This window comes from Eriocheir sinensis, chromosome 16 (assembly GCF_024679095.1).
Source record: "Eriocheir sinensis breed Jianghai 21 chromosome 16, ASM2467909v1, whole genome shotgun sequence".
Classification (NCBI taxonomy): domain Eukaryota; kingdom Metazoa; phylum Arthropoda; class Malacostraca; order Decapoda; family Varunidae; genus Eriocheir; species Eriocheir sinensis.
Window position 1 is genome coordinate 4552772 of NC_066524.1, and position 27500 is coordinate 4580271.

The 27500-nt window shown below is 43.8% G+C and overlaps 1 protein-coding gene across 3 annotated transcripts in view; it reads left to right on the top strand.

The window, feature by feature from the left end:
- The window catches only part of LOC126999199 (trypsin-1-like), a 126629-nt gene that overhangs the window by 81841 nt on the left and 17288 nt on the right, over nucleotides 1-27500 (top strand). The window contains exons 2-6 of one of the 3 annotated variants that reach the window (XM_050861523.1): nucleotides 3228-3319; nucleotides 5179-5310; nucleotides 9411-9502; nucleotides 25092-25201; nucleotides 26346-26496. In XM_050861523.1, the coding sequence (XP_050717480.1) occupies nucleotides 3228-3319; nucleotides 5179-5310; nucleotides 9411-9502; nucleotides 25092-25201; nucleotides 26346-26496 (577 nt within the window). The remainder of the gene's footprint in view (nucleotides 1-3227; nucleotides 3320-5178; nucleotides 5311-9410; nucleotides 9503-25091; nucleotides 25202-26345; nucleotides 26497-27500) is intronic. The other 2 variants (XM_050861525.1, XM_050861524.1) reach the window with 2 other exon arrangements.

Genomic DNA, 27500 nt, shown 5'->3' on the forward strand with positions numbered 1-27500 from the left:
GAAGTAACCCCAGATAGGCCCTTGATACCTTAAGTCCTTATCGATGGGGATTCCTCTTCCAAACAATAACCTCTCCTCCTCCCTCTCCCCTCCTCGCTGTCTTCCATACGCCAACAAGTCTTCAATAAAGGTAAAGGTGATGTTTAATGTTCATTTATCCATTTCATCAATCATTTATATTTATTTCTCATTGTTTTCTGTATGTAAAAATTATAGGTATTTTCTATAAAATGTATTTTTTTGTTAAAATTATTGGGTGCCTGGAACGGATTAATTGGATTTACATTATTTCTTATGGGAAATATTGCTTCAGTTTTCGTACATTCGGTTTTCGCCAGACATTTTCGAACGGATTAATCACGAAAACCGAGATTCCACTGCATCTGTATCATCAGCTAGGAGATGTTCAAATCTGAAAATGAGGTTATGATCGCGGGTTGCATTAGGTCTTGACTGTCGTATGGCAATCTGGTACCGTGGTCGTCCCTATATGGAAAGGAAAAGGGGACCGTCAGGGCTGCGACAACTACCGTCCTATTACGTTGCTTAGTGCCCAGGCAAGGTTATGTCAGATCTATTGGTGGTGCGGATTTCCACCCAGCTGATCAAGCTGTAGAGACCTGAGCAGTTTAGGTTCATGCCTGGTAAATCGACAATTGACCGTGTCCTAGTTCTTCGCGTGCTGGTGTAGAGTCGACGTGAAAGTCGACAGAGGATTCTTGCAGTCTATGTTGATCTCTACAAGGGTTTTGATTCAGAGCCTCGTGAGGCACTCTGGCGTATCCTGAGACTCTGTGAGAACTTTGCAAGGACCATTTGTTTGCTGACTGGCCTGAATTCTTTGATTGAGAGTGCTGTGAAGTGTTGGGGGGCGTGTCCAGCTTCTTTCCCATGAATGCGGGCGTTCTTGCCCCATCGCTTTTCAACACTTGTATAGAATCCGTGCTAAGCTGAGTTGTGGACCAGAATCATTGTGAAAAGTATGTTGGAAATACCAGGGTGACCTTGTTTTTGCCGATGATGCAGTAATCCATGCTGAGTCGCTGGAGGTTCTAGTTATGGCTCTCGAGGCACTGCATGACGCTGCGAAGCCCTTTGGATTCCAGGTCTCCGTGGCAAAATATGGTACAAGTGGTTTGGAGGCTTTCTAAGTAAAACGGTACAGTCTGATCATGCGTGTGGCTTGGACATTGAGATCATGAAAATTTTCACATAATTTGGTAACGTGGTTCATAATAATGGTGGGTCTCGCCAAGACGTGGAATTAGCTTGGCCCACGGTGTTATGGTCTTGCTCGGCACAAGTATATGGATGGCGTTGTCGATACCTTTCAGGGTTTCAGGGCATTGAAATGTACTCTTATCCAGTATTAGCAAATTGCCAGATAATGTTTAGGAAAACATACCACCACCTTGTTCATGATGCATTGCTGCATATCAAGAGCATAAATTACAGTAAGAGTACACTTAGTTTAAGATAATGACAGGAAAATAAAATTGTGTTTAGAAATTTTATAAATTTTTTGGGAGGTTTAACTCGCAGCAACTCCCATAGTTTTGCTCGCATTTGATTTTTATTCACTGCTTTGAAATTTGCAAATTTCTCCAACCTTTTGGTGTGTAACATGTGCCGATAAGGACAAAAGTAGCTGGTCAAAATTGCCAAGAAAGTAAAACTTCTCCAAACTGACGCCATCCGTCATGACTGGTGAGCATCGCCCCTGACATCAGAGACAGGGCTTGGCCGCTAAATCGTAAGGAACCATGAGACTACGCGGGGAGTTTTACTTTCTTAGCAAAACTGACTGTTATCCTTATCGGTACATGTTACCGACCTAAAAATCGGAAAATGTGTGTCGATTTTCAAAACAGTAATTAACTGAAAATTCAGTGCCAGCAAAACTATGGGAGTTGTAGCGAGTTGAAGCAAGAGACAAAATGTGAATACACTATTTATTCTCCTGATGCAAGTCTAGTCTTACTGTAAGTAGTAATTAAGTCTCATGATTTTTTTGATTATTTTTTATACATTTTCACCTATAGGGCCGGTAGATTTTCTTCAGGGGCCATGGTCGGCCCAAGCCCATTATGGCGTAGGCCAATTTTTTTAGTGGCGCCATTTATTCTTGGCTCATGCTACCCCCAGGAACTCATTGTTGATTCACTTGAACGATTACTTCTAGAGTCCGGGTTGCTGGATGGTCTTCAGGACAGCATGTGGGTAGCCTTCGGCCACTCGGCCGTGACTAAAAAATCCCAGGCGGTAGTGTGCGGATTCGTACCCACGTCGTCCAGCACGCGGTGAATGCGGGGCCCGCACGCAAACCACTCAGCCACAGCCTGCCCATGTATGTGGCAATATATCATGAACACGATGTATGTAGTAATGTATCATGAACACGATGGTAGTCTCAGTTTTCCTAAATACTATCTGGTAGTCTACTAATACTGGTTAAGAGTACAGCATTTCACTGCACTGAAAACCTGAAAATCCGCCTACTCTTTTGACGTCATCATGTCAAAATCCTGGCAAGTAGCTTTCGAAGGCCGCGACACTAACCATAAACCGACCCTGGTCATCACATTGTTTCTGTAAGAGACAAACCTTAGTGGACCAGGCCAAGGGGACGCCACAGAGTTCGTGGCTTCAGATGTCGATAGATCCTGCCAGTAGGTTGGATGAGAAAAAGGCCCGCATGGAGACTTGCCCTATAGATCCCTCGGGCTTGGCATTGTGGGTGGGCGAGGCGACGCGCCGGGCGTATGCCCGCATTGATTGATTAATTGATTATGACATGGTTAAGAAACTTCCCATACTGTGATATTATATAAACTTAATTTGCATGCTTGAGATAGGTGCTGACTGCAATTATGTTTACTATTATGAAAAATGTTGATGAGGTACTTATACTTAAAATGGACATAATGACCCATTGCAATAGGTACAGACAGGATAAATTTATTTTTAGGAAATAGATAACTAAATATGGTACACGAATATGGAAGTCAATGCGTAGGACACATTAAGCAATCAGTAGTTGGTGCAGTTATGACAAAGATTAAAAGTTTGGTTATTTAATTTTTGGATGTGGAATAAAGCTGATAACTAATTGGTACGTCTGAGCTAGTATGTAGAGGTCGAGTACCCTCTCAGTCACCATGTGTGCATCCGTACGTATTTCTTATATTGATTTAATTTTTTATACCTATACTTGATTATATTTCTAGCAATACCTCCTCGGCCCTTGAACAGCAGATGGAGTACAACAAGCAGGATCGTCGGAGGGCAAGAGGCGGCCAAGGGTCAGCTCCCTTACCAGGTATTATTCCTAATTGGTTCTTCTGACGTGACATTACTCTACAGATTATTATGGATCAGTAATTTTCTTGGTGGGGGCCTGGTGGTAGGTCCCAGGCCATTATAGTACAGGCAAGTGTTTTATATTAGCGCCATTTTGCTTTGCTCATACTGCCTCCCGAGCTCATTTTTCATCCTCTTTAGAGTTAAGCTAGCGTCCGGGGTGATAGGTGGTTTTCTGGACAGCATGTGGGTAGTCGTAGGCCACTCGGCGATGTCTGAAAATTATCAGCTTCTAGCGGCGGGTGGGACTCGATCCAAGGTCCCTTAGAACGCCGCACTTGTACGCTTAGCACTCAGCCCCGCCTACCCAATAACAAGATTCTGTGTATTTTCTTTTGGTCGAGTTGGCTCTGTAACCATTTGGCTTAGATAATTATCCTCTTATGTTCCAAGCTTTTTATGTGACTCCCCCTCTGAACCTGTAAATGACGTCTAGTCAATGGGAAGGAAACCAGAAAAAAATATATAAGTGGTCACTTTTTTCTGGTTGAGTCAGGTAATGCGGTCTTGTATCTTATAGAGTAGGTACAGCAGGTGTGTAAGGTCGGAGAATGTTAATGAGAGTCCTGAGGTCAAGTCAGCGGATGAAGCAGTACTTTTTTTCCCAAGATACGAAACATCTCGAGGCCAAGAACAGGAAACACACACACACACACACACACACACACACACACACACACACACACACACACACACACACACACACACACAAGTCAAGGGTCCAGAAGAAAGGCCAATTTCGGATGGCAAGGTGTTTTCATACTCCCATCTTGAAAGTCATCAAGTCGTAGACAGGAGGAAATACAGACAAAGGAACTGTTCCATAATTTACTAGCGAAAGGAATGAAAGAATAGAGATGCTTGTAAACTCTTGTATAAAAAGTTTTCGACAGAACAGGGATGAGCAGGAATAGAAATGCGTGTGCAGCATTTCCGCAGATGGGATGGAGGCATACGCCAGGGGCCGCGTTGTTGTTTTTTTACTCCATAGTTGTAGGGATAAAAAAGAACAATTGCATTATTTTTTTAGGAGTTTGACAGAAAACTGAAAGGGATGGAGCACGAGATAAGATCCCCCTGACGTGAGAAACAAAGCAATGGTATTTAGAAAAAAACCTGGTCTATTACCTTTGTAATATTAAGGAAACTGCATTAACACAGTGAAAAAATACCGCAATGAACACCTCTGAGTGCCGGGGAATCAAACCCGTGCCTTCTAAGTAAAAGTCAGAGCAGCATTCTTCTACTCAAAAGGTACGGGTTCTGTCCCCCGGCACTCAGTGGTGATCATTACGGAATATTTTCACTCTGATAATGTAGTTCCCTCAATGTATATAAACACCGTATGTGCCATAGAAATACATTTAAAAGCGTTTCCGGCTGTCACGAGTGTAGGCGGGGTCACTTTCACCATCCTGTCCACAGTATGAGGGTGCGGAGTCAAGTATAGGCCGCAGGAGTGACCGCTGACACGGTGAAGTTTTAGGTCATCGGTGGCGTAGTCGGTATGCTCCCCTGACTTCTAATTAGAAAGCCCGGGTTCGATCCCGGGCACTCAGTGGTGTTTAATACGGGATATCTTCGCATCGAATATGCTGCAGATTGAGAGGCATATGTCTACTGACGTAGGATTATCAGAAATGTGTGACTTATCAGAAATCCTCTGGTTTATCAGACACTAATTAACAGTGAGTAGCTGGCTTTCCATCTTCCTCTTTGCAAATTAAACGTCCACACGTATTGGTATAGCTACAATCATATATTTAAATATTACAGCATGCTCTATTCAAGTATAGACTAAAATGTTTACGTCTGTAGGTTAGCTTCCAAGAGAAGATCTTAGGAGTGTGGTTCCATTTCTGTGGGGGCGTGGTGATCGCGCCCAACTTCGTGATGACAGCGGCTCACTGCGTGGAGGGGGGCGACTTCACCTCTCCTAGAGGCCTCAGGGTAAGTAGTGTTTGCAGCATTTCACCCATGAGTAGTATACTTTCATGCAGGGATACAAGATTAAATCGCAAACTCACTTCTGAATCATTCAAATTTTACCCCCCCCCCAAAAAAAAAAAAAAAAAAGTTTCTTGACATTTTTTAAGGAAAGCTTATTTATTCAACTCTCCCTCCTGCTGGAAGTACGTCTACATACGTACAGCCTGTACTTAAGAAGGGTGACCACTCCAATCCTTCAAACTACCGTTCAATAGCTTAACTTTCTTGTCTTTCTAAAGCTTTTGAAACAATCCTTAACAGGAAACTTCTTTGGATCTTTCAACTTCTGACCTTTCTGGTCGCCAGTATGGGATCCTCCTGCGTTCTACTGATGATATTTTTGACTTTCTAACCGACTCCTGGTCATCCTCTCTTAACCGTTTCGGTGAGACTTTCACTGTTGCCTTAGACATCTGGAAAGCTTTCGAAAGTCTGGCACAAATCTCTGCTTACCAAACTTCCCTCCGACGGTTTTTATCCCTCTCTCGTACATTCATCTCCAGTTTCCTTTCTGGACGATCTATTTCTGCTGTGGCAGACGGTCACTGTTCTTCCACTAAACCTATATCAATAGTGGTGTACCTCAGGGCTCTGTCCTACCTCCCACTCTCTTTATGTTGTTCGTAGATGATCTTCTTTCCAAAACAAGGGGAGGCGGTGGCTGAGTGATTAGCGTATGGGTTCCGCGTTCGCCGCGTCATGGACGATGCGGGTTCGAATCCGCCGCTACCACCTGGGATTTTTCAGTCACCGCCAAGTGGCATAAAACTACCCACATGCTGTCCTAAAGACCACCTAGCAACCTGGACCCTAGAAAAACCATCAAACTAAATCAAGAATGAGCTCCGGGGTGCAGCATGAGCCAATAAAAGATGGCGCCATTATAAACACATCTGCGAAACAACGGGGTGGGATAGATCATCAGGCCCTACTACCAAGAGAGCCTACCGGTACCACTGGCGGAAACGTAAAAAAAAAAAAAAAAGTCCTCTCCATTCTTACGCTGATGACTGTACTCTGCATTACTCAACATCTTTTGATGGAAAACCCTCCCAGCAGGAACTACATATTTCCAGACTGGAGGCTGCAGAACGCTTAACCTCAAACCTTACTATCATTTCTGATTCGGGCAAGAAGAATTTGGTGTCCCTGAACCCCTCAGAATTTCATTTTCTCCATCTGTCAACTCGACACAATCTTCCAAACACTTATCCCCGATTCTTCGATAACACTGAGCTACAATAAACATCATCGGTTTATCCTCATAATCTCAACTGGAAGCCTGATTTCTCCGCTCTTACAAAATCAGCATCCTCGAGGTTGGGCTTTCTGTATCGTCTCCGCCAGTTTTTCTCTACCTTCCCAGATGCTATCCATATACAGGGGCCTTGTCCGCCTTTGTATGTAGTATGCATCTCATGTGTGGGGAGGTCATCTCATGTGTGGGAGGCTTCACACACACTGCTCTCTTGGACAGAGTATAGTCAAAGGCTCTTCGTCTCATCAACTCCGCCGCCTTGTTGCCTCTCTATCTTCTATCGACATTTTCATGCTGACTGCTTTTCTGAATTTGCTATGCGCATGTCCCCCCCCCCCCCCCCCCACACACCCCCACCCCACCCTCCCACGGCCTCAAATTAAACATACTATTTTTTTTTACACCTCCATCACTGCTTAGTGCCCGGCAAAGGGTAAAACTTAGGAAGGTAAGATAGGAAATACTGACAGGGTGAAAGGGCAGAGACACGCAAGTCTTTGCCAACAGATCAAATTTTGGTCGGCGACAGCCGATGCAGTCGGGATTTTGGCTCCCTCTTCATGGGACGTCATACGACAAGGCCCATGGGACTAAATCTAGAAATGGATGGAAGGAGTGATGAAAAATAGGTAGGATGATGTATAAAAAGGGAGGAGGGAAGGAAAGAAAGAAAGAGTAAAGGGAGGAGGAGGAGGAGGAGGAAGAGAAGGAGAATGGACTGACTGTGACGGCTCAATCCATCCGGTCTGGATCTGATCTGCGCATACGCAGAACCCAATAAATAATAACAATTTGTTTTTTAAACAGAGGATGGCCATAATAAATCCTACAAGATGGCATCGACAGAAAGTTTGTGCCATCTTGCCAGGCTTTTTTGGTCATTCCCAGTTTAACAACAAGCTTTGTTAATAGGGGTAGGGGCAAGTCTATCTGAATAGGTAATGTAGCGTCTTCAACCTCCCCGAGCTTTTCTTCTTACCGTAAAGAAAGCAGCTCAAGGAAAAAAATAGTGAGAGAAAAAAGCCCGGTACACACTGCGCCCCTATAAAAAAAAAGTTCACAAGAGTGGCCGAAAGAGATATCAATTTTGGGAGGCAGGAGGAAATACAGATAAAGGAAGGCTGTTCCAGAATTTACCAGAACAAGGTATGAAAGAATGAAGATGCTGATTTACTCTTGGATAAGAAATTTAGACAATGTGGAGATGAGCTAGAGTAGAAAGTCAAGTGCAGCAGGTCCCCTTGAATGGAGGAGGCATGCAGTTGGCAAGTTCAGAAAAAGCAATCAGCATGGAAATATCGACAGAAGATAGAAAGAGCGGCAACGTGGCAGCGGAATTTAAGAGGAAGAAGACTGTCAGTAAGAGGAAAGGAGCTGATGAGACGAAGAGCCGTAGACTCTACTCTGTCCTAAAGAGCTGTGTGTGTGGAGCCACGTGAGATGCATGATCCATATAAGGGCAAAGAGGGCCCCTTTATATGGATAGCATATGGGAGGGGAAAATAACTGGCGGAGACGATACAGAACGCCCAAGCTCGAGGAAGCTGATTTAGTAAGAGAGGATAATATCAGGTTTCCAGTTAAGATTTTGAGTTAAGGATAGACAGAGGATGTATATTATAGAAAAGGATGACAGCTGAGTGTTACCGAAAAATAGGGGGTAGGTGTTAGGAAGATTGTGTCGAGTTGAAAGGTGGAGAAATTGAGTTTATAAGGCATTGAAGGACACCAAGTTCATCTCGCCCAAATCAGAAATGAGAGTAAGGTCTGAGGTTAAGCGTTCTGTGGCCTCCAGTCTGGAATCATGTTGTTGCTGCTGGGTAGGTCTTCTATCAAAAGATAATGAGTAATGCTGATTAGAGTCGTCGGGGTAAGAATGGATACGACAGTTTGTTTTGTAAAGATCATCAGTGAACAACATAACGAGAGTGGGAGATAGGACAAAGCCTTGAGGTACACCACTGTTGATAGGTTTAGAGGAAGAACAGTGGCCGTCTACCACAGCAGGAATAGATCGGCCAGAAAGGAAACTGGAGATAAAGGTCTAGAGAGATGGACAGAATTCATAGGAGGGTGGTTTAAAAAGCAAACACTTTTGCCAGAGCATTTATGCTAGAAATACATCATCATCAGCTCTGCAACGACTTTACTCATGAACTCTGCCAAATTCCCAGTCCATGCAAGTGTTGAAAAGTGATGGAGCAATGACGCACCACTACTGCTCATTCCTGAATTGACAGGGAGGAAGCCGAAAGCGCCTTCCCCACACTTCACAGCCCTCCCACTCCTAGAGTAAAGGCCAGTCTCTAGGTAAATAATCCTTGCAAGAATCCCACGGATCCGCAAAATATCATCTCCCTCGCCAGGTCGTAACTTCCCCTGGACTTCTTCTCTTTCTGTCTTTTAATTCTTCTTCTACATGTGAGTTCCCTCTTGCAAAGAACTGGTATACCAAAATCGTGTTACCATTTTCCATTCTAATTGCAGTAATCATTATATTCTAGCATAATGAATGCTGTAAGATTTTCATTTAATATATTAGTACTCCTGAATAATAATTCTTTGTAAATTCATAGTTAAGACGAGGTAAAAGTAAAGAAAGTCCGTTATTTAATTCATACGTGAAATTAAAGATTTTGCAGTGCAAGGTATTTGGATTTCTCAGGACAGGTATATAACTTGAGGAATGAAGGAACAAGAACAATATGAAGGCCACCAAAATAGATCCAGCTTGGGTCTTTTAAAGGCTAAAATCGGCAGTTTTTTTGCGAGTCCAGTATAATGATGTAATGTGGCGGGGCAGGTGGTGACTGGCGGCCTGGACCTTGAAGCTTCAGAGGCCTCGGAGCAGGTGGCGGACATCAACTTCATCATTGAGCATCCCTTTTACAACCAGTAAGTAAATGCAACAAAATACACATGTAAATTAGGTTATCATAACCTGTTCAGAGGTTTCAGGATTTCCGTAAACCTGACATATTGCCTCCTAAATCTTTTTAGGTAATATACATTTATAGGTATTATATGTAATATCAGTGAACCTTACACTATGGACCAGAAACTTGCCCCAGCCCTGTCATTAAGCCGCGAATTTTGGAAAATCAACCGCTTTGGTGCGAATCGCCATAACTCCCTTATTTCTGGGGCTACAGAAATGTTTTTGGTATTAAACGACGGCAAAATAAAAGGGCTATATTTTGCATTAAGCGACCTGGCTAAAAAAAAGACTCGAAAAGGTAAAAAATCGAATAAACCCGCAAAAAAACGACTCTGAAAAAAAACTATTTTTGAGTTCAAAACCTTGAAACCCACTCATTTTTTGAGAATTTCAAAAACTTATTTGACAAATAATATAGCCCTACCAATGTGTTTTCCAATATGATGCATAACATTTCCCTACTCCCAGTAGTTTCGTCGCTAGAGCTCGAAACGTAAACCCTTTGAGAACGATTTTGACGAACTCCAGACACTTTGCCGTTTTTGTCTAGTGTGGTATTGCTATTGCCTCTAGAAGGCTGTACTTTGGCATGTATCCCCTCTTGGCAATGTAGTTTGGCCAGCTCAAAGGATTATTTGATAGCTCGATTCCAAGTTTGTCATCGAGTCGTCACAAAATAGCTCGAGCTAAAACTACTGAAGGTAAGAAGGATTCTTAGGAATGATGTTTTCTCTGCCCTCTCTGGCCTCAACTCTAAGAAGGCTTATGGGCCTGATGGAGTGCCTACTATTGTCCTTAAAAACTTTGCTTCCGTGCTGACACCCTGCCTGGTCGCCTCTGCCTATCAACATCTACCTTTCCTTCCTGCTGGAAGTACGCCTTCATAAAGCCTGTGCCTAAGAAGGGTGACTGTTCCAATCCCTCAAACTAACACCCTATAGCTTTAATTTCCTGTCTATCTAAAGCTTTTGAATCAATTCTTAACCGGAAGATTGAAACGCCCCTTTCCACTTCTGACCTTCTATTTGATCGCCAGTATGGGTTCTGGCGATCTTCTTGCTCCAGAGCTAACTAACTCTTGGTCATCCTCCCTTAGCCGTTTCTGTGAAACTTTCTCAGTTGCGCAGACATATCAATAGCCTTTGATAGGGTCTTGCACAAATCTTTGCTTTCCAAACTTCCCTCCTACGGTTTCTATCCTTCTCTCTTTACCTTTATCTCCAGTTTCCTCTCTGACCGATATATCACTGCTGAAGTAGACGGTCACTGTTCTTCCCCTAAACCTATCAGCAGTGGTGTTCCTCAGAGCTCGGTTCTATCTCCCACTCTCTTTCTGTTGTTCATTGATGATCTTCTCTCCAAAACGAACTGTCCTATCCATTCTTACGCCGATGACTCTACTCTGCATTTCTCGACTTTTTTTGAGAGAAGGCCAACTGAACAGGAACTAGACGATTCCAGGATGGAGGCTTTTTCTTTATTTTCTTTTACATCTTCGCCTGTGGCGCCAGTAGGCTTGCGTAGTAGGGCCTGATGATCGGCCCCAGCCCGTTGTGGTGCAGGCAGGTATTTATAGTGGCGCTATCTTGCATTGGCTCATGCTGTTCCCCGGAGCTCATCTTTGATCCTAGAATCTAGAGTCTGGGTTGATAGTTGGTCTTCTGGACAGCATGTGGGTAGTCTTAGGACACTCGGCGGTGACTGAAAAATCACAGCTTGGTGTCATCGGGCGGGGCGCGAACTCGCGTCGTCCTAGACGCGGCGCCATCACGCTATACACTCAGCCACCGCCTCCCCAGAACGCTTAACCTCAGACCTTACTATAATTTCTGATTGGGGCAAGAAGAACCTGTTTCATAACTCGTTCCTACATTTAAGCACGGAATAGTCTTTAAATGGTTATGTTTTTTTTTTTTTTTCTAGCAACATAGGGATACAATATAGCCTTAATACACTTCTCAATGATGTATAATGTTTAAGTGATGACAAACATCTGTAGCACGACCACAAAACAATTAGGCTACAGCGTGAGAAAATGTTTAATTTATCATATATTAATCCTCCTTTCCTGGCCTGAATAACATGAATAAAATTTTACTCTACCATCGTTTTGTCGTCATTGTGTTACAGACGTTTACGGGAACGAGGGTACAACGTGTGACCCAGTATTTGTGTGTTCACGTAGGCACGAGTGGGTAACAAACAGAATCAGTCACCCCACACTGATATCGTTATTAACACAAAAAGAAGCATCGTGGAGATGCTCACACACTTACCAATTTCATTTTGTATTCACGTCATCTTGAGCAATTTGAGTGATTGCTGTAAAAGGGACATTGGTATTATTACAGTAAGAAACACTGCCAAGATAATCAAACCTAAAGCTCTTAATGTTTATTAATATCAAGGATTCTTCGTACTTACGTAATACGGATATCAGCATGGGGTGTTTGGATTCATTTATCGATCCTTCTTTCTTCTTTTTCTTTATCACCTACGATTTCTGACTTGAAACTTTTGTTCCTGGAATTTTTACTTGACCTTTTTTACCTATGACCTTTTTCCTGTATTTTTTTTTCCTACCCAACTATAATTTTTTCTCTGAATTCCTGTCCGACCATTTGTAACCAATCAGATTTCCAGTCATTTCCTTCATGTCTTTCAACTGACACTACTTGCCCTCCGCTGTATTTCATGTAATTCTCATAATCCACGTTTAGAACACTGAAGGATATATATGTAGAATACTGCAGATCATGGAAACAAGAAAAGTAACGATCAATAGTAGTATGGAAACACTAATTTATACTAACAAGTGGAAGGATAAAGTTAATAAGTACGGACGAAAGAAATAATAAGGGGAGCGTTGAGAGCCAAGCGGCGGCAGTAGCTACCGACTCCGCGCGTGACGTCAACAATTTCAGGCGCTGACCTTGGCTCAGCTGACGCCAGCTGATTGAATCGGTCTGTCGGCATCCTCCTCTTCATCAGCAGTCACCCGACAAGGGCCCATTGTCCCTCCGCGGAGGAACAAATCTACTTGACCCAGACGGGCTATAAACCCGGTGTCTCCACCCCATATTTAAAAAAAAAGACTCGTAAAGAGAGGTGAAATTAAAAAAAGCGGAAAGGTGAGGGTAACCGGTATATTTTGCTTTGCAAGATGTATCACGTGAGGATGATTAAAACACAGTGTTACTCCTTCATGTGTGTGTGTGTGTGTGTGTAATTCACCTCTTGGTCTGCTGCGGGTCTCTCTCGAGACAGCCAGCCGTTCCCCTATGGAAGGAGCTCAGAGGTCAATGACCGATCTTTGTGTGTGTGTGTGTGTGTGTGTGTGTGTGTGTGGGTGGGTGGGTGGGTGGGTGTGTGTATTTATTTCTTGTAAAATTGCATTTTTTTTTGCGGATGGAATCACGCCTCCCTTGTATTCAGCTCCCCACACCACCCCACCCCACCCCCAGAGAGGCGTGTCCCCCAGTTTAGAAACCACTAATCTTGAGAAACATAGCTTAATTCATGACTCGCATCATGAGTTCACGAAGGGTACGTCGTGTAAATCTGCTGTCTTTCTACAATAAAAAAATAAAAAATACGGCTGTAGCAGTGTAGATAGAGATGATAACTATGATATATTATATCTTGATTTTAGTAAGGCGTTCGACAAAGTTTATCACCAACGGCTGTTGGTAAAACTACTGTTCCATGGAGTAGATGGGAAAGTTTTGAACTGGGTCAGGGCGTCGCTTAGCAATAGGAGGCAAAGAATGCAGATCAATGGTAAAAAAATCTGACTAGGGCTCTATTATGAATGGAGTCCCACAGGGGTCAGTATTGAGTTCACTACTTGTTATCATTTATATCACTGATTTAGACACATGAATCAGTAGTAATGTCAGCAAGTTCGTGGATAACACAAAGATCGGCTAGTATTCTCCAGGACGAACTAGACAGATTGTATGATTGGGCAAGGAAGTGGCAGATGGAGTTCATTGTCGGAAACGGCAGTATTATGAGCATAGGCAGAGATAACCCATCACATAATTATTGATAATTATCACAATTATTGATAATTATTGCTTAAATGACACTCATAAGCAGGTCTAGGTGTGAGAAAGATTTAGGGGTCTTCGTGAGCTCTGATCTCCGTCCAGGGGCACAATGCATTCGGGATAGAACTCGTGCAAACAGGGTACTAGGATTCACTTCAAGGAGCGTAAGTAAAAGAAGCGCCGAAGTCATCCTTAAGCTAAATATAGCTTTAGTGAGACCTCATCTCGATTATGCGGTTCAGTTCTTGTCATCTTACTATACTAGAATGGATATCAAAATGTTAGAATCGGTACAGAAGAGTATGACTTAAGTGACCCACGGTTAAGAAGAAACTTGCATTTTTTTTTTTTTTTTACGTCTCCGCCTATTGCGCCGGTAGGCTTGCTTGAGGGTCCTGGATGGTATTCGGCCCCAGCCCGTCATGGCGCAGGCAAGTGTTTATAGTGGCGCCATCTTCTCTTGGCTCATGCTGCCCCCCCGGAACTCATTCTTGATTCTTGGATGAGGAAAGACTTAAACAAATAAACTTACATTCTCTAGAAAGGCGAAGAGTGCAAGGAGACTTGATCGAGGTTTATAAATAAATGAAGGGCTTTAATAAGGAGGATATTAATAAAGTTCTGATGGTAAAAGAGCCATGTAGGACACGTATTAATGGGTTTAAGTTGGATGAATCTGGATTCAACAAGGACATGGGCAAGAATTGGTTCACCAACAGAGTAGAGGATGAATAAACAAGCTTGACAGTCATAAAGAGAGTGCCTCACGATGCACTGAATCAAATGCCTTCTTGAGATCGACACTGACTGCGAGTCAATTGTTGACTTGTTGGGCGTGAACCCGGATTGCTCAGGTCTCTGAAACTTTAGCAGATGAGATTAAATTCGCATCAGCAGCAAATGAGCGAGCACTTTGCCCGGCACACTGAGCAGTGTAATACCACGGTAATTGTTGCAGTCCTGTCGTTTCCCTTTCCAGACAGTGACAAGCAATCATCTTTTTAAATCAAGAGGAATGGTACCGGACTCCCACACGGCAGACGGAACTGCATGTAACACACCGATCATGGCTTCACCTCGAGCTTTCAACATCTCTGCGTTAGTATAGAGACAAGAGCAGCCATTCCACCCTTCATCTTCTTCACAGCCTCTCTCACCTCAGCAAGAGAGGGTGGAGTTTCGTGTATAGGTGGATCAGTAGCCGCCATCTACAACCTAGCCAGACGGAGCGGTCCGTTTGGGGGATAAACCATGTACAATTGCAAAAAAGTACTCGGCCTCACGAGCCGAGTACCGATCCACATCCACATCTGCCAATCAACCGTTCGGATAATACTCGTATGATATGTGGATTTGGAGCAGAGTTTTTTCAGAGCTCGAAAGGCAGGTCTAAGGTCGATTGCATTTAGACAACCCTCGGCATCCTCAGCGAGACCCCTGACGTGCCGCAGGTTTGAGGAACTCGTGTCTCATCTGCACCACCACGGCAGTCCCCGAGAGAAGTGTGTGTGTGTGTGTGCGTGTGAGAGAGAGAGAGAGAGAGAGAGATTTACATAGATTTACATAGAAAATCAGACCACACAGACCCCATGGTCCAAACTTGGTGGTCTGTCCTTAAACCTAAGTGATTTTACATTAATCAGATGGCTCCAAAACGTTGCTTTTCTACTCTAGTTACTATTAAGTTCAAGGAAGTGACGGTCGAGCTTATTTTTGAAGGAGTCAATCGTGTTACACTGGACCACTGATGGTGGGAGCTTATTCCATTCTCGCACTACATCGTTGGTGAAGAAAAATTTGGTGCAGTCTGAATTTACTTGTCTACATTTGAGTTTTGTGCCATTGTTCCTCGTTCGCAAAGTGCCATCGATCATAAACAATTTTGTTCTGTCTACATTCGTGAAACCATTAAGTATTTTAAAACATTCGATCAGTTTTCCTCGGAGACGACGTTTCTCAAGATAGAACATGTTAAGGGTGGGAAGCCTTTCTTCGTAGGATTTGCTGCGCAAGGAAGGGATCATTTTTGTAGCTCGACGCTGAACACCTTCTAGTTTAGCAATGTCCTTTGCATGGTGGGGAGACCAAAACTGTACCGCATATTCCAAGTGGGGTCTGACTAAACTATTGTAGAGCGGAAGTATTACATCTTTATTCTTGAATAAAAAGTTTCTTTTAATGAAGCTCAACATTCTGTTCTCTTTATTTGCTGCATCGATGCACTGATGTGAGAATTTGAGGTTTGACGCGATTTTAATCCCCAGGTCCTTAACGCCTTGAATGCTTGTGAGTTTAACGCCGCGTATTTCGTAATCGAACTTCTTATTTTTTGTTCCAACTTGAAGGACCTGGCACTTGTCTACGTTAAAGGGCATCTCCCGTTTATCCGACCAAGCTTAAATTTTGTGCAAATCCTCTTGGAGGCTTTGCCTGTCTTCGTCAGTGAAAACCGAGTTACCAATCTTTGTGTCATCTGCAAATTTACTAATGCGATTATTGAGTCCAACATCCACGTCGTTGATGTAAATAATGAAGAGCACTGGGCCAACAACCGAGCCCTGAGGGACGCCACTAGTGACCGGCTCCCACTCTGAGTTAAATCCGTCAATCACAACTCTTTGTTGTCTGTTGCTCAACCAATTCGCGATCCATTGGTTTACTTGACCGTCAATGCCTATTTGCTTTAATTTATAAAGTAATTTATGATGTGGGACTTTATCAAACGCTTTCTGGAAATCAAAATAGACTACGTCCACTGATTTGGTTACGTCATAAATTGAGAAGAGATCGTTATAAAAGGTCAGTAGGTTTGACAGGCAGGATCTTTTGTTACGGAAGCCATGTTGTGAATCCCCAATTAATGAGTGGCTTTCGAGGTAACTCCTGTTTATTTTGTCTCAATTATGCTCAGTAGCTTACTACCTGAAATTATTAGAATGGGGGTGTTTCGGTTACTACTAGTCTTTTCTTTGTTCTTAAAAAAAAATCGTCACGTCGTTACTTTTCAATCCGACAGGGACGATATTGTGTCAGACAATATAAATGACAGTAGGGAGGAGAGGAGAGGATTTCGTTCTTTTTTTGATTTAAGCAGTATAGGATATACTTTCGGGGGTCAGACTTCATCTGTTGTTATTTCAAAATTAGGCAATGCATGCTCGAGATTTACAATAGTACTGGTGTTGGTGGTAGCGAGAGGAAGACTGTTAGTATTAAACACCGAGGAAAAGTAATTGTTTGAGAGGTTTGCAATGTGTTGGCTGTCAGTCACTAGTGCACCGTCGCTGTTTGTTAAAGGTCCAATACCACTTTTGATCGCTTTCTGTTGTTTATGTAACTGAAGAAAGATTTCGGATTATTTTTACAGTTGGCTGCAATATTTTCTTCATATCTACGCTTGGAGAGCGAGAGAGGTGTGGGCGGGACGGATGAGGATGGCAGAGGATGATCAAGCCTTTCAGAGACCACTTCAGGTTACGAGGCAGACTGTGGCTAATGACCGAAATTTCGGACTATAAAAATAGTGAGTTAAAGGCACAAATATGGATGGAAAACATGAGGATTTGACTGTACATCTAACCGTGAGTATCGTAGAAACTCGTATAAATATTTTTCTGCGATTTTGTAATGTTTATGGGCTTGACTTTAACTACTACTACTACCACTACTACTACTACTACTACTACTACTACTACTATTACTACTACCACTACTACTACTACTACTACTACTACTACTACTACTATTACTACTTCTACTACTACTGCTACTGCTACTATTTCCACTGCTGTGTGTACGATTAATCCTACTATTAGTACTAATTTTGAACAAGGTAGAGTGAAAGGCTCATCATCTCATCAACTCATCTCTTATTGACAGTCTTCGATCTTTTGAACTTCGCCGCAATGTTACCTGCCTTTCTGTCTTCTGTCGATCATTTTATGCTAACTGCTTTCCTGAACTTGCAAACTGCATGCCTCCACTCCCCACCCCCACACACACACACTCCGCTGTACTCGACTTTCTACTCTAACTCATCCCAATACTATATCAGTTAACCAGCAATTTCATTCGTTCATCCCCTTTCGTCCCTGCTGTCTTGTGAATTCAGGTGCAGCCTTCTTCCATCTCTATTCCTTCCTGCCTGCAACTTGACCACTTCCAATAGAGGAGTATCAAGACATCACTTCATCCGAAAGTGACTTCCATTTTGACCACCCTTCTCTACTTTATTTTATAGGAGCAGCGCTTGTTGGCATTTTTATTTATATTCTTATCCTTCAGCTGCCTCCTTTACCCTAAAATATATAATACCATCCCCCCCACACCACTACCGAAACAACTACTACTACAACCACTAATATTATTACTACTACTACTACTACTACTACTACTACTACTACTACTTCTACTACTACTACTACTACTACTGCTACTTTTTTTACAGTAAAGGAAACAATTCAAGGGCAAAAAAAGGGAAACAATAATGAAAAAAAAGCTGATTTTGCATTACTATTGCGTGAGACTGAGGAAATGTATGAATCCTTGCTGGTTTTTTTTTTTTTACAGCAAAGGAGACAGTTCAAGGGCTTTAGAAAAAAAGGAAACAATAATGAAAAAAAAAATCCCGCTACTTACTGCCCCTAAAAAGATTAGAGAGGAGTGGCCGAAGGATAGGTCAATTTCGGGAGGAGAGGTGTCCCGATACCCTCCTCTTGAAAGAGTTCAAATCGTAGGCAGGAGGAAATACAGATGAAGGAAGATTGTTTCAGAGTTTACAAGCGTGAGGGATGAAAATGATGGTTAACTTGTACGTAAGGTATTTGAACAGTAAAGGGATGAGCTTGAGTAAAAAGTCGTGTGCGCCGGGGCCACATGAGGAGGGAAGGCATACAGTTAGCAAGTTCAGAAAAGCCGTCAGCGCAAAAATATCGATAGAAGATAGATTGAAGAGAGATTGAAAGAGAGGCAAGTTGGCGGCGGAATTTAAGGTAGAAGACTATCAGTAAGAGGAGAGCTGATGAGACGAAGAGCCTTAGCCTCCACTCTGTCCAACAGAGCTGTGTGAGTGGAGCCCCCCCACACGTGAGATGCATACTCCATAAGAGGGTGGACAAGGCCTCTGCATATGGATAGCGACTGTGCTGGGGAGAAGAACTGGCAGAGACGATACAGAACGCCCAACCTCGAGAAAGCTGATTTAATGAGAGAGGAGATGTGAAGTTTACAGTTAAGATTTTGAATTAAATGCTTACCTTAAGGATAGACCGAGAATGTTTAGTGTTGAAGACGGTGACAACTGAGTGTTGTTGAAGAATAGGGGATAGGTGTTTGGAAGATTGTGTCGAGTTGATAGGAGGAGAAATTGGGTTTTTGAGGCATTGAAGAACACAAGGTTCCTTTTACCCCAATCGGAAGGGATAGCAAGGTCTGAGGTTAAGAGTTCTGCAGCCTCCAGTCTGGAGTCATGTAATTCCTGTTCAGAGGGTGTTCTGTTGAAAGAAGTTGAATAATGCAGAGTGGAGTCGTCAGCGTATGAGTGGATAGGAAACATGGAAACATGGAAACGCAGGCAACAGAAAGCCTATTGGCTCATTACGAGGTTGCCCGCTTTGGTGATTTAATCTGCTCGACAGCCTGGGGAGCAGATGAAAGCACCTCGACAATGAGGAGTAGATGAAAGCACCTCGATATTGAGGAGCAGATGAAAGCAACTCAATATTCAGTTTACTCCCGACGCAGCGAAGTGACGGTCGATTCTATATTTGAAGGAGTTGATAGTATTCGCATTTACTACTTCTGAAGGAAGATTGTTCCAGTGACGGATGACTCGGTTTGAAAAGAAACTCCTTCCGATGTCTGTGTTACATCGACTAGACTGAATGGGTAAACCGTTATTTCTAGTTCTTAGGTTGGTTTACAATTCAAAGAAATTGGAGTAATCGACGTTATTGAATTTTTTTCAGATACTTGAAGACTTGAATCATATCTCCTCGTAGGCGTCTTTTCTCTAATGTAAAGAGATTGAGTCGCTTGAGTCGTTCCTCGTACGGGTGAGCCCTTAAGGTTGGTATCATTTTCGTGGCGCGTCGCTGAATCCTTTCCAGTAGATCAATGTCCTTTCTGTAATTAGGAGACCAGAACTGTACTGCATACTCGAGGTGCGGTCTTACCATGGAATTATACAAGGATAGCATCACGTCTGGCGTTTTACACTCGAAGTTCCTCGCTATGAACCCGAGCATAGTGTTGGCTTTGTTGTATGCTTTTTTACATTGATTCGCGTGTTTCAGGTCACTGCTGATAGTGACTCCAAGATCCTTTTCCTCCTGCATCGCTTGCAGAGGTCTCCCATTCATGATGTATGTGTGGTTACTATTTCTGGACCCAATGTGCATGACTTTGCATTTGTCAACATTAAAGGACATTTGCCATTTTTCCGACCATTCGATAATGTGATTGAGGTCTTTCTGAATGATTTCGCAGTCGGTCTTTGAGGGCCTTTCCCCCACCTTAGTGTCATCAGCAAATTTCGATATTGTGGATTTCAGTCCTGATTCGAGGTCGTTGATATAAATGATGAAGAGAATGGGTCCCAGCACTGACCCTTGAGGCACTCCACTAGTGACTGGAAGCCAATCGGAAGGCTGTCCGTTGAGTAGTACTCGTTGTTTTCTGTCGGTGAGCCAATCTCTTATCCACGCGATCAGATTGGCTCCAATGCCCGCCGAGTGCAGTTTCTTAAGGAGTCGCTCGTGCGGTACCTTGTCGAAGGCTTTCTGAAAGTCCAGGTATATAACATCACTGGGGATGTGGGCATCCCAGTTCTTATATATACCTTGGAAGAAGTCTAATAAATTCGTTAGGCAGGAGCGCTTGTTTCTGAAGCCATGCTGGGTGTCGGAGATTACATTATTGTCTTCTAGAAACTTAACAAGTTTGTCTCTAATAATCTTTTCGAGTATTTTTCCTGCCACTGATGTCAAACTTATGGGCCTGTAGTTTAATGCAACGCTTTTGTCTCCTTTTTGAAAATTGGTGTTACGTTCGCCATCTTCCAGTCTTCCGGGACCTTTTTCAATTGAACAGACTGGTTGAATATGTTAGTGAGTGGCTGAAGTATTTGTTGTTTAAGCTCTTTTAATAACCGCGGGGACAAACCGTCAGGTCCTGTTGACTTGTTCGTGTCGAGTTTATCCAAATACTCTTTCACTTCTTGGTCGCATATTGAGTCAATTTTCAGGGCGTGATTCCCTCGGCAGGTCAGGGTTCTCGGGCATGGTTTCGATGTTCTCGACTGTGAATACGGATGCGAAGTTACTGTTGAGGATTCTGGCCATCTGTTTACTGTCCTGAGTTGCAGCTCCAGTCTCGTCTGTCAGGGGACCAATATTGGATTTTACTTTTTTTCGATCTGATGTATGTGAAGAATTTTTGAGTTTGTCTTGATGTCACGCGCTATTTGTTTTCGTAGTTGCGTTTACTACTCCGAATAAGGGTGCGACAAGCTCTGAGGCTGTTGTGGTACTGAGTACGGGCTTCGGCCGTGTCATTCTCTTTCATTACGGTATGATTCCTTTTTTAAGTTTACCGCCCTTTTTATTTTTCTGGTCATCCACGGTGGATCTACGGCACCATTTACTCGCCTGGGTTTCGTAGGCACTGTAGCCTTTTCTACTCCCAAAAGCTTATCTTTGAAGTTGTTTCACTCGTTGTCGATTGTATTGTCGGTTAGGTGAAGTTGGTGCCAGGTCGCAGAGGGAAGCAGTTCACAGGCTAGGTTGAAATTTGTTATTTTGTAGTCTGGTATCACTGACGGATTGTCTACGAGTTTGTGACTTATGTTGCCATTGAAACGGATTAAGTGGTGATCGCAACCATTAATTTTTTCACCAACTTCACAGTCGCGAATGAGGTCGTTGTCGCTTACTAATACCAGATCCAGCAGATTGTTTTCTCTTGTTGGTTGAGTTACAACTTGAGTGAGGAACGAATCCTCCACCATTTCTATAAGCCTGTTACCCTCTTGATCTCCAGTCAATTGTCCCCAGTCAATGTTAGGGCAATTAAAGTCCCCAATTATTATTGCTTCTTTACTTTGTGTTAAAGAGTGAAGCTCTTCGTACAGGGCAGTGTCATCGGCTGCCTGTTGTTTTGGAGGCCTGTATACGGTCGCAAGTGTTAGTTTCTTATTATTCGCAGTTATTTCCACATAGACGGAGTCGTAATTCTCTGCGTCCTGTTTGTCTATTTTTATGGCAGGGAGCGTACTTTTTACGTAGCAAATTACTCCTCCTCCTTTCTTGTGCATTCGATTTTTTTTGGAAGCTTTCGTACCCGGGAAATGACAGTTCAGATACTAGATGTGCAGAGTTGGCCCAAGTCTCTGTGATGGCTACCACATCTGGTTTCTCAGTTGCAATATACGCTCTAATTTCGTCCTTTTTGGGTAATAGACTGCGTGCATTTGTGTACAAAATGGAAATGTGACTACTGGTTTGGCCGCGTCGTGTTGAATGAGTTCGCTTGTCGGAGGCGTCGTTGGTTACACAGTTTCTTGCAAGCCGCATCGACGCTACGGCTCGGTTGATCAAGGGTTGCTATGGTTATGGAAAGAAGATTATTGATGAATAACATGAAGAGAGTGGGTGATAGGACAGAGCCCTGTGGAACATCACTGTTGATGAGTTTAGGGGAAGAACAGTGACCGTCTACCACCGCAGAGATAGAACGGCCGGAAAGGAAACTGGAGATAAAGGAACAGTGAGAAGGATAGAATCCGAAAGAGGGCAGTTTAGAAAGCAAATACTTGTGCCAGGCTCTATCGAAGGCTTTCGGTATGTCTAGCGCAATTGAGAGTTTCACCGAAACGGTTAAGAGAGGATGACCAAGAATCAGTTAAGAGAGTAAGAAGATCGCCAGGAGAACACCCCTTGCGGAACCCATACTGGCGATCAGACAAAGTCAGAAGTGGAAAGGTGCTTTTGAATCTTCTGGTTAAAGATTGGTTCAAAAGCTTTAGATAGACAGGAAAGTAAAGCTATAGGGCGATAGTTTAAGGGATTAGATCCGTCACCTTTCTTAGGCACTGGCTGTATGAAGGCGTACTTCCAGCAAGAAGGAAAAGTAGATGTTGATAGGCAGAGGCGAAAGAGTTTGACCAGGCAGGGTGTCAGCAAGAAGGCACAGTTTTTCAGGACAATAGGAGGCACTCCATCAGGTCCATAAGCCTTCTGAGAGTTGAGGCTAGAGAGGGCATAGAAAACATCATTCTTAAGAATCTTAATAACAGGCATAAAGGAGTCAGAGGGGGGATGAGTAGGAGGAATATGCCCGGAATCGTCCACAGTGGAGTTGTTACAGAAAGTTTGAGTGAAGAGTTTAGCCTTAGAGATCGATGAGACGGGGGTGCTGCCGCCAGGGTTAAGGAGAGGAGGGAAAGAAAAAGTGAAGTTGTAGGAGAAATTTTTGGCTAGGTGCCAGAAGTCTTTGGAAGAATTAGAGGAAGCAAGGTTTTGACATTTACAATTGATGAAAGAGCTTTTTGTAAGTCGAAGAATATATTTGGCACGATTCCGGGCGGAAATGTAAAGATCATGGTTAGCGGGAGTTCGAAGGCTTTGGTACCTTTTGTGAGCTGCCTCTCTATCTTTGACAGCACGAGAACAAGCGTGATTAACCAAGGCTTTTTATCATAAGGAATAGAGAAAGTACGTGGACTGTGTGCCTCCATTCCAGAGACAGTCACCTCTGTGATTTGCTGGGCACACACAGAGGGGTCTCTCTCTTGGAAACGGTAATCATTCCACGGGAAACCGGAAAAAGTACATCGTCAGGTCGTCCCACCGAGCTGAAGCAAAATGCCAGAAGCATCGCCTCTTCGGTGGGTCCAGAGGAGGTACAGGAGCGATAAGACAGGAAACAGGAATAAGGTTATGATCGGAGGAGCCCAACGGAGAGAAGAGTCTCATAGAGTAAGCGGAAGGGTTAGGGGTAAGGAAGAGGTCTATTAAGTTGGGCCTGTCTCCAAGACGGTCGGGAATACGTGTAGGGTGCTGAACCCGCTGCTCAAGATCATTGAGGAGAGCAAAGTTGTTGGTGTGTTCACCAGGCTGGTCAGTGAAAGAGGATGAGAGCCAAAGCTGGTAATGAACATTGAAATTTCCTAGGATGGAGATTTAAGCGAAGGGAGAGTGGGTCAAAATGTGTTCCACTTTAGAGGCGGTGGCGTAGGTGGTAGCGTACTGGACCCACATTCACCGCGTGATGGACGACGCGGGTTCGAATCCCCACGCTACCACTCGGATTTTTCAGTCACCGCCGAGTGGCTTAAAACTACCCACATGCTGTCCTGAAGACCACCCATCAACCCGGACTCTAGAGGAAGCCGTCCAAGCGAATCAAGAACGAGTTCCGGGGGGCAGCATGAGCCAATGCAAGATGGCGCCACTATAAACACTCGCCTGCGCCAGAACGGGCTGGGCCGACCATCAGGCCCCACCTGGAAGAAGCCTTGGGCCGACCATCAGTCCCCACCGGGAAGATGCCTACCGGCGCAATAGGCAATCAACGTAAAAAAAAAAAATAAAAAAAAATAGTCAAAGAATTTTACATAGTTAGTAGAGTTAGGTGAGAGATAAACAGCACAGATGTATTTAGTAACAGAATGACAATGAAGTCTTAGCCAGATGATGGAAAATTCAGGAGTCAAGGTCGTGGGCATGAGAGCAAGTGATGTAGTCGCGTACGTAGACGCAACATCCAGCTTTGGATTGAAACTTAGAAAAGAGATAGAAGGAGGGAACAGATAAGATATTGCTGTCAGTAGCCTCAGAAACCTGTGTTTCGGTGAGGAAGAGAAGGTGAGGTGTAGAAGAGGAAAGATTGTGCTCCACAGAATGAAAATTAGAACGTAGACCGCGAATGTATTGCAGAAATTGATAAGAAAGAGATTCGAGGAGTTATCAAGACACCTCTCAAGCCGGCAGCCAGAAGGGGAGTCCTCCCTGGGGGAATTTGTGGCCCCACCCCCAGGCGGGGAAATGGTGTGTATGTTGTGTGGTGTGGAAAGAGAGAGGATCTGTCTTTTGAGAGCATGCATAACTGCTCTCTAGTGTTGATGAGATAAAAGGGAAGAGGAGAGTAAGGACATGGGACAGGTCTTTGGAGGGCTTCAGCACCCTCCTCACTTCCCATATATACCTCACCGGGAGTGGCTTACGCCCGTTTCGGTAGGTGTCTTCCTACCTACTCCCTACTACTACCTTTACTACTACCTCTGCTAGTACTACTACCACCACCACTACCACTGCAACATACAACATATGCTGCTACTATAGCAACTTCTATTTTTAGTGGGTGTGTGAATACTTACATTGCTTGTATTCTATGTTTGAATATATTCCATAAATTGACTTGTGGATCGAATTTGACATGAAATTGACTGTTAAAAGAAGGAATACTGTAGATACTGAGGTGTAATATTTTTTTCCAGGATCACTTTCGAGAATGACGTGGCACTTCTGCGTCTGGAGACTCCACTGATTTGGACGGAATACGTTGACCAGATCAGTCTGCCTCAGCCTCAGCAAAACTTCACTGGAGGTTTCTATTCCGTTTTGTGAATTTGGTGTGAAATACAAAATATTATTTTAATGGTAATGCAGAATATATGGGTGTTTAAGTTAGGCTGCCTACGCGGTCTATTGGTCAGCGTGCCTGGGTTCTACTCCGCGGGCCCGGGTTTGAATCCCGGCCCGGGCAGTCGGTGTGTAGCTCACCCAGCTGTTCATCCTCCCTCTCGGGCTGGTCGATAAATGGGTACCTGGGGAAACCTGGGGAAGGTAAACTGTGCTAACCCGGATGTCACACTGGCCCTGTGTCCCGGGGTAATGGGCTCCCTCCCACCACAGGCTCAAGGGTCAATGTTACGGAGATGAGCACCGACGCCACGCGCTGCTACAGCGTATGCCCCCAACTTTACCTTTACCTAAGTTAGGCCTGGCTCCATATGTTTAAGGTTTGTTGTTGGTGTGCGAGTCCCTGTTTTCGTCCATTTACGTAGCAGAGAGAAAAAAAAAAAGCATTAGAAAAAGCCGAAACTATGACAATGACAAGAATAATTGCAACACCTATTTTTCCATAATATCACTCAACTTTTGAAGTGTTGTAAGTTAAGTTATATATAAATAAAACAGATCTAAGGCACAGCAAAATGTGTCGTAGGAACGGATACGCACACAAACGCCGTTATACATTACTGAACATGGACAAAACCAAAATTATCACAAAAAATTCTGACGTCATAAAAATGCTTTGTGGAGAATCTCGTATGTTGCAGTCAAGCTGTAGTCGAGAAATTTGAGCTCCGTCGTTTTCATTTTCTCTCTCTCTCTCTCTCTCTCTCTCTCTCTCTCTCTCTCTCTCTCTCTCTCTCTCTCTCTCTCTCTCTCTCTCTCTCTCTCTCTCTCTCTCTCTCTCTCTCTCTCTTGCTCTCTCTCTCTCACCAGCATAAATTGATTGCTTTTTTTTATTTTTTTTGTCCCCTTCTTTTGGGTGAGGCGTGCTGTGGGGTCTTTTTCCTTTTTTTTTTTTTCGTTTTGCCTTGATACGCCCCTTATGATGTCATCAGACAGAGGTTTAGGAGGTAAGCGGAAAACCTGTCTTGCAGTTGACTAGTAGTAACTGATGCTGATAATAACTGTGGTGGTGGTGATGATGCTTAGCTTTTGTTATTATTGGTTTACAGAGATTTGTCGTGTATCAGGGTGGGGCCGCATGACGGAGGGCGGAGCGTCGTCCAGTACACTTCTCTACGTGGACCTGCCTGTGCTGAGCGACGAGGAATGTGCGAAAAGTTACGTTAATGACGAGCTCTTCCCTTCAATGCTGTGTGCCGGGTGAGGCCTCTCCACATTATGTTTTACCATTTAACTTATGACCCCGGTATACTTTTTTGGTGGGGGCGTGGTCATCGGCCCCAGCCCGTTTTGGCGCAGGTAAGTGTCTATAGTGACGCCATCTTACTACGGCTCATGCTGCCTCTCGAAGCTCATTTTTTATCCTCTTTTCGAGAGAATCTAGAGTTCGGGATGATAGATGGTCTTCAGCATGTGGCTAGTCTTAGGCCTCTCGACGATAACTGAACAATAATTGCCAGCTTGTTTGTCGCGACGGGCGAGACGGCAATCCAGAATATAACAAACTACACAGGGTATTCTCAACGGAAGCGAAAACTCGTGAAGTTGACGCAGCCATCAGTGTGACGTCACGCATATAAGGGTAACAGTTTCTCATTTGATGACAGCTGACCCGAGACCACAAGTGCGGTCGGTGGTTACTGAAAGCCAAGCGTCTTTGACAAAATGGTGCTAACGTGTGCAGTACGCGGTTGCAAATCAATAATTACAAATGGGAAAGAAAATAGTGCATTTACAAGTTCAACATTTTTATTTAAAGCCCCAAATACACTGCCGAATTTTGTCTCACGAATGTGCGCGAATATGCAAGTCATCCTGTGTCGCGAACAAGTTCGGCATCTTTCTTGCCTATTCTTGGCCGTTCAGGGACATGTCTGCGTCTACCACGCGACTTTTGACAGTTGGTCACGACCGCCACGAAATTTTCTTGTCGCATGAAAAATTCGCGGCCGTTCGCCGAATGTGCACGAATGCAAAATGGACGCCGAATTGTCGCCGAAATGTCGCCGACATGTCGCCGACAATTCGGCGTCCGATTCGCGGTGTTCGGCGAATTGTCGCCGAATTTTGACCGTTGAAATTTAAATTTTATTGGCAAATTTGTCGCCGACATGTCGCCGACTGTCCAAGACTATTCGGAGACATGTCCCCGAATATTCGGCGAATTAATCACGACACGGCAAACGGGTCGCGGTGGGAGGTGT